Source organism: Ictidomys tridecemlineatus, chromosome 9 (assembly GCF_052094955.1).
Source record: "Ictidomys tridecemlineatus isolate mIctTri1 chromosome 9, mIctTri1.hap1, whole genome shotgun sequence".
Taxonomy (NCBI): Eukaryota; Metazoa; Chordata; class Mammalia; order Rodentia; family Sciuridae; genus Ictidomys; species Ictidomys tridecemlineatus.
This window is the reverse complement of record NC_135485.1, coordinates 45868516-45881323: the sequence shown is the minus strand read 5'-3', so window position 1 is coordinate 45881323 and position 12808 is coordinate 45868516. Positions and strand designations below refer to the sequence as shown.

Genomic DNA, 12808 nt, shown 5'->3' with positions numbered 1-12808 from the left:
TTAAAAATAATCCCAAACCAGGTGTGGTGGCGCATGCCTGTAATCCCAGTAACTCCAGAGTATCGCAAGAGAAGCTAGCCTCAGCAATTCAGCGAAACCCTGTCTCAAAAAAAAACTTTAAAAAAGGCTGGGAATTTTGCTCTCTGATAAAGCGCCCCTGGGTTCAATCCTTACTATCAAATAAATAAATGAATGTGATAAATAAATATATTAATTAAATAATCCCTATACATAAAACCACAAAAGGATTATGTTAAATTTGTCAGAACGATATAGTCATTAAATAATGCTGAGTCAAATAAATGGCACACCAAAATAATTTACACACTAGGAACTTTCAAAAGTATTTGGATTTATTTTCTATTTTTTTCTGCTCTAAGCACTTTGGTTATTATTTCATATTAGGCCGTTAGTGATTATCCAGGGTCATTACTTAATACTGTATGAGAAAGTGTAAAAATAGGGATTTGATTCCCAAAATTATGTCGTCAATACTACTTTTACTATTTTATAATGAGTGAAGACTTTGGGGCATATTAAATTTTGGGTTTGAAAGAGGATAAACATTTTATTCTGGTAGAAACAGCTGCAGTGAATTAAATTTGACCACATACTTCTTCAAGGTTTTAGCATTCCCTTGAATGAACAGAAAATTCAATAATCTATAATAGTTTCTTAAATCAATTCAAATGCAACCACAAAAGAAAAAACACACACAAACACTTAACCAATTCTGGTAAATTAGGAAGGGTATTTCCTTTTATGAAAAATTAGTCAAAGAATTCTATTAAACTTCTCAATATGCTGCTAACTTGTGAAAATATAGCAGTCATTCTATATCTGTGATGCAGTTACATTTATCAAAACTTGACTAGTTCAATACTAGTTTAAATGAACAGTCGAATATGTCAATTTTTATACGAACTTCTGATGCATGCTCTGTATTCAAGAAACACCATTTTTAAAAAATAGCAATGCATAAAATGCATTAAAAAGCAGCTATCACAGACATAGGTTGAAGCGATTTATTTTCATGTTATATCTTGTACACAAATCCACAATGTTAAGAAAAAAAAGTAAACGCCTTTTAAAGGGCTGTATGTGATGGGTGACTGCGGCTGCAGAGGCTGCAATGGGATGCTAGATGGTTAGGGTTGCGTGGCTGATGCATTGAAACATGTGCTTTTGTATTTCTGTTGTCAATGCATTAGGCAGAGACTAAAAACAGCCATTGTAAAATAAAGTGAGGATGCTGCATATGACACACTTTTATGATGGAATGTACTAATAAAAATTAAAAGTTTATGGATTACTTAGCAAAAATAAATGCTTAATTTAAAAACAATTTAACTCACACGAACATTACATGAGACTTAACAACCATGTTGATTATGTGACAGAATAAAAGAATCAGACAACAAAAGCGTCTAATCTCTATTAGCATATATTTATATAAGTTGATTTATAGGCTCTTTAGTTTTTAAATTGTGAGATGAACTGTTTTTAATAACTACATCATCTATATGTGATGCAATAAAAGTGAACTAAAAAAAATTACATTTGATATGCAATGTTTAGCTTTACTCCCATACTTGTCTCTCTGTAGGGCTCTAAACGACAGCATGAAGAAAAGGAAAGAAAAAACAACAAGTAAGCTTACAGCGACAGTAGAGGAAACATGAGTAAAAAGCAAATTGATGATATGCAGAAAAAAGAGTCAAAGGAAATAATTTCCACTGCCCCAAAATTCATGGGTCTGTGTTACATGGTTTATCATAATAAAAAATACTGATATGTTAGTCAGAAAATAAGCAGTCCCCCTTAACACATGCCAATATAATGAGTCTTTAATAAGCATTATACAGTTTGTAATTTTCCAACAAAATACACACTTATATTACAATTAAGATTATCACACAAACCAGAGAATAAAAAGAAGGTGAGCCAGGAACTATTTCCACCTCTAGATTTCAATACTGTCACATGTATGATGTTAGAATGCACCTGCTCATAAGGAATGCCATATAATTTTATAATTTATTAAATGAAATTATTAAGGAAATTTTGGATACAGAAAAATACTAGTTGAAGATTTTCATAATCTTGTTCTTTTTTCCCCCTATATATCTTCTCTTTCTCTGCACAAACATTATTTTTCCTCATTGTGTCTACAAAAATTTTGCTTATCATTTGTAATCAAAAACTGATCAGTACTGTCATTGCTGGAGCCCCTAACCAGAAGTGGAGTAAGTAAAGAAAAAAAAGGCTAAATCCATTTATTCTGTATCAAGAAAATGTGTGGGGAATAAATCACCACTTATATCAGGTTTTCTTCTGGATTGCTGCACAATCATATGCAATCAAATATTTTGGGAGTGGATCCTTTGAAAACAATCCTGGTGAAATTACTTTTTAGAAAAAAACTCACATTTTAAGCAAGTCAGAAGAATTACTCTTACTGATTTTGTTTACACGATGGTTAAAATATCACAAAACAAAGACCAGTGAATTCTCTGGGCTAGATCATTTTGAGGGATTCTAACTTGTTATAATTTAACCATTGGTTAAAGGAGACAGTTTTTTTTTTTTTTTCCCCTTGGCAAAACAAGACCTACAGCATTTTAAAAAGCAGAAGAAATATTTTTTTCAAATTTCAAAACAGCTTTAGTAAAACAATTTGAAAGACAAGCTGTTTATCAACAGAGGTAAATACCTGTAGGCTCATTATGGTTCACTCCTAAAATACAGGGATCCTAGAACTAGAAGCAAAAAAAAGAGATCGCTGAGGTTCAATTTCCATTTTTCAGAGATGAAGAAACCACAGTGCACAGAGGCCGGGCCTTATGAAAGGGGTCTCTAGACTTCTTCCAACTCTGCTGCAATTTTCTCTTCAAATCTGCTGTAGGCTTTGAAAACCATGAAGGAATACCTTGCATTCTTACTTTTATTCTTCACTATATCCCATTCTAGAGATATGTCTTTCTTTAAAGTTTTAGAACTAAATTAAATTACCTTAAGATGTAAATTTATTTTAGTAAAATCACGACTTCCTCTCTTACATTGTGTTGACAGGTTTTTCTATAATGAGATTTATCTCTACAAAAATTGAATTTCTAATACTGACAAATACACAATGGTCCAGAAATTCTATGCAAAAAGTTTTAAACATTTCCACAGTTGGAAGCTGAATTCAACATAATAAAAGTATATTATTCACTTTTATTTTTATATGTTTCAGTAGTAACACTATATACACATCTTTACATAAATAAAGGCATTACAAACAAGATTGGATGCTTTAAATTTGAACATTTCTATGCCTGGATAGCACTGGTACAACTGAAGTAGAGAACCCACAGAACAGAAGCAAGTGGTAATTTAACATAAACCACTCCAGAAACCTCTCCAGTACATACCAGGTCAACTATATTTCATGTAAGATTTCACCTTGCCAGTAAGAATATAAGTGCACTCATCTGAAAGCATAAGATTAGCAGCAATATGACAATCATCAAGATTTATTTTTTGGTCAGTGGTAATAGAATTATTTTAAGCACTATCATGGTTTCTTAACATTTTGATAATTATTAAAACATAATAGTTGAACAGTTCCACTTCTGGCTCTGAAAAACATTAATAAAATTATTTACTTTTTATTTTTAAGGAGTCAATAGAATTTTTTAAACTGGAATTTAGGAAAAATCCATTCAGACAAATTCATTGTGAGTAATAACCAATAAAGGATTCCATAGGAATAAAGCTTTGTATTTATATGGTATTTTAATTTTTTTTGTCTGTTAAAATTTTAATTCAATAATTTAGATAGGTATGTGTTCACCCTTAAAAATATCCTTCCCTTGTTTTGGTTATACCAGTAAAAATAAAGATGTGAAGGCAGATAGCGAAATAAGGGAAACAGAAAAATTAATAATTGTTACTTTTTCATTATATAAGAAATGACACATTATCTCTGAAAACCAAAAAAAAGCAAAATAAAATGCAATCCACATTTGTTAATTATTTTAAAGTAATTACCAACAACTTTTCTGTGTAAGGCGAATAAGGTAGAGTACATTTAACTTGCAAATATTTTAAATCTTCATTTAACATCATTCAAAATTACTACTTAACAGGATACTTCGAAATATTTATAGTGACCCATTTACCTCTCACTTAACCTAAGGATAATAAAGACAAGATAAACCCTTAGAAGGTCTACTAAATTGTTCTGCCTAACCACATCTGGTGCACTGTGTATTGTACCATCCGTAGAGTATTACAGTGGAATACGGACCTTGACAAATGAGAGAATATAGAGAGAGTAACCATGAAGATGCACCCAGAAACTCTCATATTGATGATTCTATTGTAGTAGGGATATGGAAAACCAAAGGAAAATAGGTTTGCTGCTTTCAAGTATTTCAAGGATTTTCAAGAAGCAACAGAAGAAGGCAAACATAAGCATTATAGTAAGAGGAATATATCTAGATATCTCTATATATATAAATGGGTAAAAAATAAGCAGAGCATTTCAATGATAGAATATATGAGATCTTGAGGTGGGAAAAGCCCTGTTAGAATAGATACTTCAAGCTGGGGCTTACAGGGTGTCATTAATCATATAAACAGCATTTCATGAACTCTATCTCTGGTTCTCAAAGTCTATGCTTCTTAAACATGGAGTCTTAAGAAACGATGAAATTGAAAGTTTACTGAATTATTTCATCATATAAACAAATATCTTGAACATACTCCTGAAGTCATTTGTTAATAAATTACTCTAGTATTTTTGAAATAATTTAAAATCATCCTTTGTATCTGACAAGGAACCCTATAGGACAGCTCAGGTGATGTGAGATGCCCAGTGGCAGGCTGCAACAAACATGTTTTTCTGAAATGGCCCATTCACACCAAGTTTTACAGTCACACCACTAATCTTTTACCTCTGACCAAGAAAGAAAGAGGAGAAAAAAAAAAAAAAAACAGAGATGCTTACAAAGGATAATAGAAATTTTATTCCAAATTTCCTGGGTAATTTAATATTGCTCAATTACTGCCTTCAACTGGAAGAACCATGGACATACCTATTACAGTGAATTTTCTTTCAAATATAATTTTAAGTAAGACGTTTCTTTAATGAAACTTCTATTTCAATGATTTATGGTCTATTTACATGTATACATATACACATATATACATATATGATAATTTATATATAGACAATACATCTTTATAATCTTGATAATCTTAATATAACAAATTAATAATCTTAATAGCAATAATCAACAATGGAGTTCATAAGAGTTTACATATGTATGTTGTATGTGTGTGTGTGTGTGTGTGTATACTTAGAAAAAGTAAAACCATGTCCACATAATTAGAGTGTAAGCTGTGTTTTAAAAGACCTATGCTTATTAGTTTGAAACACAATGAAGTTTCTGTATTGTTTTCAAGATGGGGCATACAGAGGAGCCATCTTCAAAATCCTTGTTTCAAGTGAGTTGTAGCCTACAGTAGAAATAATTTTGTGACTTGCTTGCTCCAGCTCGTGTAGGCGATGACAAAGCTAAGACAGAACCTGAGCTGCTACTGTCAAGTTCACTGCTCTTTCCTCCACTGCTTAGTTCAATGTAATTTTCCCTGGAGTTAATCTAATGCTTTCATCAATACTAATGCTTTGTGCCCAGAGTGTACTTCATGATTTAACAAAGTAAGATTTATTTTCTCCATCTTATAACAGTAAGACTACTGAATCAAGTCTTCTTTTATCTTACTTACCTTAGACACGTATCTCATTTCTCAAAATAAATACATAGGTATTTAATATAGAAATAAATGAACAACAAGAAAAGTACTGACAAACCACAATACATTTTGTAACAGTACAGAGAAACAAACACATATGAATGAATAAGGCATGTGTTTATCAGAAGGCATCCATTTCTTACTAAGGAAAGCCTAAGGAAAATGGAAAATAAAAGCACCAAGAGGGGTGGAATGTAAAGGAGTCTGTGTGTCAGCTTCCAAAACAAAGAAAAGGCAGGAGAAAGGAAACTAGAAAGTGCTCATAAAAGCTACATAAAATGGGACTCTCACTTGAAAAAATTAAGATAAACTCCAGCACACCTTGTGCGTTGTACATGCTGACAGAAGGGTTGTTACAGACCGCCGGTTCCCCAAGCAATGTATTATAGGGATTGTTAGTACCATGCGGACGAAGCAGAGCATTGCTTATAAGATGATTAGCCATGGCTCCTGGAGCAGCCCCATAGAAAGACAGAGAAAAAAAAAAAAAAGGTCAATCAGGCAAATGTGTTTGAAAAAAAGAAAGGAAACATTTAGAATGACAACAGTTGATATAGCCCTGATTACAGGCAGGCAGCTAATTAAACTGAAAAAATATGTCACTAGAGCAGCACACATTTCCAACAATGTACACATATTTGAGTCAATGGGAAAGAAAAAAAATGATTTACAGTGTTGCTTAGGCCACATTTATGGTACTCTCTTTCCCCAGGTGTATGCAAGAATATATTCCCATGCTTGCTATAAATAAATAAAAATAAAAAAGCAAATCCAGTCATTCATACGAACAAAACACAAAAGCAAAAAAAAAAGTATAAAAGCTAAAATGCAAAAAGAAACAACACATTTCCTTATTCTCAGCCACCACTGAGTTGTTTTCAATGAAAGTAAAAAACAATAAAAGGAAACATTTAAGATCAAACACTCATTTGGAGAGCAGTTGTTGACACAACAGAAAAATTTTACATTTCTTAGAAATTCTATACAGAATAACTGAAATTGAAATAAAATATAATCACTCTTATTAGTACACCACAGTAAACATACTAATTGAGTGATGTAATTAGCCTGGTAAAAAGTCATATAGACTTTATTTTAAACTATTTCAGATAAAAGATTATTCTATCAAGCAATATATATACACACACATATATAATTCCATTTTCCATTTTCCAACTGTTGTTCAAACTTTGGCATAGGAAAGTAACAAAATTAAACTCTTTAATCCTTTTGTGAACAGATATTCTTAGTTTCCAGCACACCATCAGTATGAGTTACAACCCTCCATCCTTCAAAGTCATTTAATCAAGAGACAAAAGATCAAAAGATCTGAGGAAGAGTTTTATTACATATAACCATGCATTTATAAATACGATAGGTAGAACGGCATATTTATGTTAGGTGATGAATAAATAAAATGTGACTGAAGAAAGGAAAAGAAAATTCTGTGGGGATAACCAGTTAACATAAGCAGGTACAAAAATGTTGATCTTTGTTATACTTATGTGAGAGAATGAAAATATAAGCTATCTTGACAACAAACTTACAAATCTTTGTGATCTAACAAAGAACTATTATTTGGACTATAGAAAGAACTCTCAAAAGTCACCACTAAGAACTAATAAAATTCAATTCAAAACTGGTCCAAAGGTATAAAGAGACACTTCAAGTAAAAAAGGATATATGGATGGCAAGTAAGCTCATGAAAAGAACTGCTATTAGCCATGAGGGAAATGAAGATGAAACTACAATAACTAACAACACATCTAAGATAAAAATAGTGACAATATTAAATGTTGACAAGGATGCAGAGAAACCGGATCACTCCTACTTTGCTGATGGTAATATAACAATACAGCATTGAGGAAAACAGTTTGGGGAGTTGCTCGTAAAACTAAACATGTAATTATCATATTACCTTATAACTGTACTCTTGGACATTTATCCCAGAGAAATAGAAATTTATCTTTACAGAAAACCTTGCACATGAATGTTCATGGCAGCTCTACTTGAAATAGCCCACAAATGGAAAGAGCCCAAATTTCTTTCCACTGATGAATGGCTGAACAATATGTAGCAGGTGCATATAATGAAAAACTACTTAGCAATCAAAAGGTGTACATTACTATATACTTAAAAAGCTAGATGAATCTCCAAAGATTTATACTAAGAAGAAAGAGCTAATCCCAAGTGATAACATACTATATAATTCCTTTTATAGATATATAATCTTGAAATGACAGAGTTACAGAAACAAGAGAGATTAGTGGTTCACAAAGGTTAAAGATGGAGAAGGGAAGTAAGTCTTCATAAAATGGTAATGTGTGACATCCTTGTAGTGACAGAAATATGAAATTATTCTGTATCTTATGATGGTGCCCATGGCAACCTATTTCATGAATAAAATTTCATAAGACTCAATACTATCACAACTAACTACAAATAAAGCTGAATAAACCTGGATGAGATTGGTGGATTATATCAAGATCAGCATCTTGGTTGTGATATTATAGTAGAGTTTCATAAGATATTGAAGGAACAAAGTAAAGGGCAAATAATCTCTCAATATTATTCTGTACAGCTGTATCCAAATACAAATATCTCAAAATAAAAAGTGGCTGGTATTGTGTGAGTAAAATACAAAATTTATTCATTCATAGAAAATGTCAAAAAATGAGAAGGGACTATTTGGCAACAGTAATGTTTATCATTCCTAAATTGTAATTCTTTGTCATGGTACATTACCGGTCAACTAAAAATTATTTTAATCTCAAAAACTGGGAAAGTGAATACCTCCTGATTAAAAGGACAATACATCTTGTCAAATTGTTAGTCGTAAAATATCAGTTTTGTTTTTCAAGAAATAAGCCATGCATGTGTTCATATCCTGTATATCCTGCAAAGAATTAGCATGGAAGTAGCACAAAATATTTCACTTACTAAATGTTTAATAGTTGTTTGCTGAAGTTGTAAAATACACTTAGTTAAGTGTTCTTATGTAGTGCAATGGCAGATCTTCTATCTGTCATGTAATAGGTCTTTCAGGGTATTACTTTCCCTTGATAAATTACAAATATGGGATATTAATAAGAAAAAAATTTTAAAGTTTATTACAATGCCTTTCCGATAAAAAAATGGAAAATTGTAGATCTTCAAGATTTATATTGTGATTGTTATACAAATTTAATTGTTTGAGGCAGCATTTGGTTTGCACAAAATAAATTGTATTTGCTACCTAATATTTACATTTCTAGCTCTTTTCAAACAAAAGAAAAGTTAGTTTTGTAATACAAATAATTCCTTTCTGAAATTATTTTAAATAAGTATTTAAGTAGAAAACAAAAAGTATAATTCAAAATAAACTCACATGAAAACTTGAAAATAGAAAATCACTCAAATATACACCCTCAAAGATCAAAAATGAAGATCTTCATGGCTAAAGCTTGTGTCTGCATTTCTCTATATTTATACACTATTTAATTTGAAATAATTAGAAATTGAACAATACAATAAAAAGATCTCATACCATTTTTTTTGCTTTGCTACATACAGCTTAAAATTCAACATATTTCTTTTTCTTATTTATGTAGAAAAATGAATAGCATTTCTGTACTGATGTAAAAGAAGCTATTTGTGCTTAAAAATAAACACTTTAGGTGTAAAGAAGTATAAGCAAGAAGCAGATAACTTGATAACTTTATCATTCAGTTTATAAAAAGCCAAGTATATAAGGAAAAAATGGTTAATAACCAAAAAAGGAATTGTTTCATAACGGAATTCTTTTTTTTAAATGCCTTATTTATTTATTTATTTTTATGTGGTTCTGAAGATGGAACCCAGAACCTCACGCGTGCTGGGTGAGCACTCTACCAAAACCGCAGCCCTCATAGCCGAATTCTAATGAAGGTATTTAAGTTTTTTATAGATAATCCATTTGATTATATCTTTCCCAGTATAAAGTTCTTTTCAGTCCTAAGCATTTTTCTAATTTTTGAATGTAGTTTAAAGTGCTTCGATTAGTGAAACTAATAATTTAAGATGAAAGGATTTTATTTTATTTGAAAGAAATTGGGTGAAAGCTGATTTTATTTTTATTCAATGCTTGCTAAGCTTTAAAGTCTGACCACACATCAGAAGTGCTACTGGTTAGCAGGTAGGCATTACCATACAACATAGACAATACAGGCCAATCTTCAGTCTCTGACACTTGGGTTCTAGGCTTGGTCCCTTCCTCAAATCTCAATGAAATGCAGAATCAGTTATGGATCTGTAGCCTTAATGAAAGACATGTAGCCTTCATCAGCTATTCACCTACTGTTCTTTCTAAAGCCATACAGACACAGAAATAATTCAAAACTTTTAAACAAAATGCACGTTCCTCTTCATCTCTGGTATTACGAACTTTTCTTCTGACAAAAGAAAAATAAACAAAAAAACAAAAAACAAAAACAATGAAGAATCACTAGTTAAAAATCAGTGGCTGTTTTTATTGTCTGTCCCTCATTTTTATACCTCCTGTACCATTTGAAACCAGCTTTAATTTTACAGAGTTTATAATTAAAGGAAAGGCTTCATCAATAAGGATGGCAGTAGGAAGTTCAATGTGATGATAATGTGTTACAAAAAGTATATAAAGATACAGATAAACTCTAGAGATTTGCTAGTACAAAAGAATAAGAAATATATTTTGAGAATCAAATTATTATCCCTCATTTGATTCACCTAAAATAAGGTGAATTTTTTCAAAGGACACTGACCTCAAGAGGTCCTTCTTCCTATCATGGCAAATAAGTTTGATTTTCTGAGGAGTTATTTTCATATGGCTCCTACAGTCAACACTCACTAAGCAATTCCATAATACATCTGAATGGTGGCACTGACTGTGCAGAAAAAAAACAAACATAAACAACAGCTTGCTGCCAGTGCTTGGATCCTTTAACTAAAAACTTGGACAGAAGCTGTCTTCCTCCATCTTCCACATGTGAAGGTGCTTTTGTCTTTTTGCTGTTGCTGCACTGCATTTCACTCATTTTTGCAGAAGTCTATTCTGTTTGCTTCTGGCTGTTTCCTCAATTGACTTAGGTCACTTTGAATTCCGATACTAGCTTCCAGGATTCTGTCTACCCTGTCTCTTCCTCTTCCTACAACTAACTTCTGATTTGTAAACTTCCCTTCTAACAGCTGTGAAATTGCTCAAGACTTCCAAGAAGTTCAGTGTTTATAGACCATCTGTCACTGTTTTTTAGCTGGAAAGTTAAGTGTACTGGTTAGTCAGTTGCAAGACACAAATAAGTTGGTGTTTGGTGGGGGAAGGAGACAGTTACAGCAACACACACACACACACACACATACACACACACACACACACAAATGTTTACATGCTAATTATTTAACACTGGGATGTAAGCTCTAGAAAGACTAAATACATAGGAGTTTTTTTTTTTTTTACTGCTCTACAAAGTGTCTAGAGCAGTTTCTAGAGCTTAATAAAAAAAAAACTGCTTACTTAATGAAAAGTTTATGTGAACTTGACACCATCTTGAAAATGTAAAACCAAATCATTTTTATCATTTCTGAGTAGTAATAATAATCTTGAGGAAAAACTTTTAATAGTGCCAGTTGTCTAATTCCTGATGAGATTTCCTTATTTGCTTCTAACACAATACCAGGTACTATACTAATTGAAATTTTTAAAGCAGAAATAAGCAATTATATAATTACTTGGAATTATATAATGTTACCTAAATACTAACTGCAGATAGTAACAATAATGGCTAAAACAAAACAAAACTAAAAACTAACCAAATAAACAAAAAGTAAAGTATCTATGTAAAAGTAGCTATCTCATCCAATCATCAAACAAGCTGAATCCTAGCTATAGTGTAGTCATCCCTGCTTATTTACTATCAGAAACAAAGGAGAGCTCTCTAATATAGAAAGGGAATTAAGATTGAATTTCAAAATATATGAATCGTCAACATGGCTCTCAACAGAGGGTCAGGCACAACATCTTTTTTATTTCTGGTGAAAGAGTGATACAAGGCAAATAGGATGGTTATTATTCCATATTGGAAAACTCAGGGAAGCTTTTCTGACAATTATTCATAAAGTCAGAGCCTAAAGCCCCTGAAAAAGACTAGTCATTTTAAGAAGGGTTCTTTTTTTCTTTATTTATACCTGAAGATTGAGAGTAGTACAATAGTTTTTGAATGAGTGAATTTTGAATGGAATAATAATGAGCACACTCTTACCACAAAACTGTGACATTCCTTTCTTTGTGACAATAGAGTGGGTGTTTTGACATTGGGAGGCCTTGAATGACAGCATTGTCTGGGCTAGTTCAGTGTGATGCTTGTAACTGGGGACTGGAAATCTAAGGCAGATCAGTGTGCTTTGAAATTGTGAAGTGAAAAACAGATCTGAACAAGGATGAAAGCTGGATCTCACTTGAATCTAGATCATTCAGAAACATAATTCAAACAATGTTGTTTCTTGAAAGGAGGCTAACAAAACTACAGTGAAAAGCTCTTAAAATAACTTGAATTGCTACTCGACACTGCCCCTCAGACTAAGTTCTTATTTGATCATACTGGATGACCAAAGTTTTGTCTTTTAAGATATTAATGATCTAATTAAGAACCAGTATTTTTCTATAGTCACAAAGCAATATGCCTTAATTTTCAACTTCTGGTTATTTATAATATATAGAATAGCAAATGTCTGGTTGTTTTTCCATATAAAATAGATTTACTGTGATGGTTCTTTCTTCTTTAACATACAGGATCCTGCATCCATTCCCCCAAGGCTCTCTCTCCCTTATGTTTGATATAACATTTTTTAATGAAGCCATTTCTGATAAATACATATAAATCAAAGTTACATACAAAGTAGAGTATCACTACTAAGTGATACCTTTATGTTTTTATCATCAGTCCTTAAATTTGGTCCATCAAGGAGACTTTAATTTGTGCATGTGAAAAATAGTATCTCTGATGATAGTATT

General features: G+C 31.7%; 1 protein-coding gene across 28 annotated transcripts in view; it reads right to left on the bottom strand.

Annotated features, from left to right (window-relative positions):
• The window catches only part of Adgrl3 (adhesion G protein-coupled receptor L3), a 773708-nt gene that overhangs the window by 29508 nt on the left and 731392 nt on the right, over nt 1–12808 (bottom strand). For 9 of the 28 annotated variants that reach the window (XM_078021326.1, XM_078021327.1, XM_021730662.3 and 6 more), the window contains 2 exons: nt 6127–6255; nt 1593–1610 (listed from right to left, as the gene is read on the bottom strand). The exons of 9 other annotated variants lie outside the window; for them this stretch is intronic. In XM_078021326.1, coding sequence (XP_077877452.1) covers nt 1593–1610; nt 6127–6255 — 147 coding nt within the window. Of the gene's footprint in view, nt 1–1558; nt 1611–6126; nt 6256–12808 lie in introns of all 28 variants that reach the window. 10 more of the 28 variants (XM_021730673.3, XM_021730675.3, XM_040292371.2 and 7 more) reach the window with 4 other exon arrangements.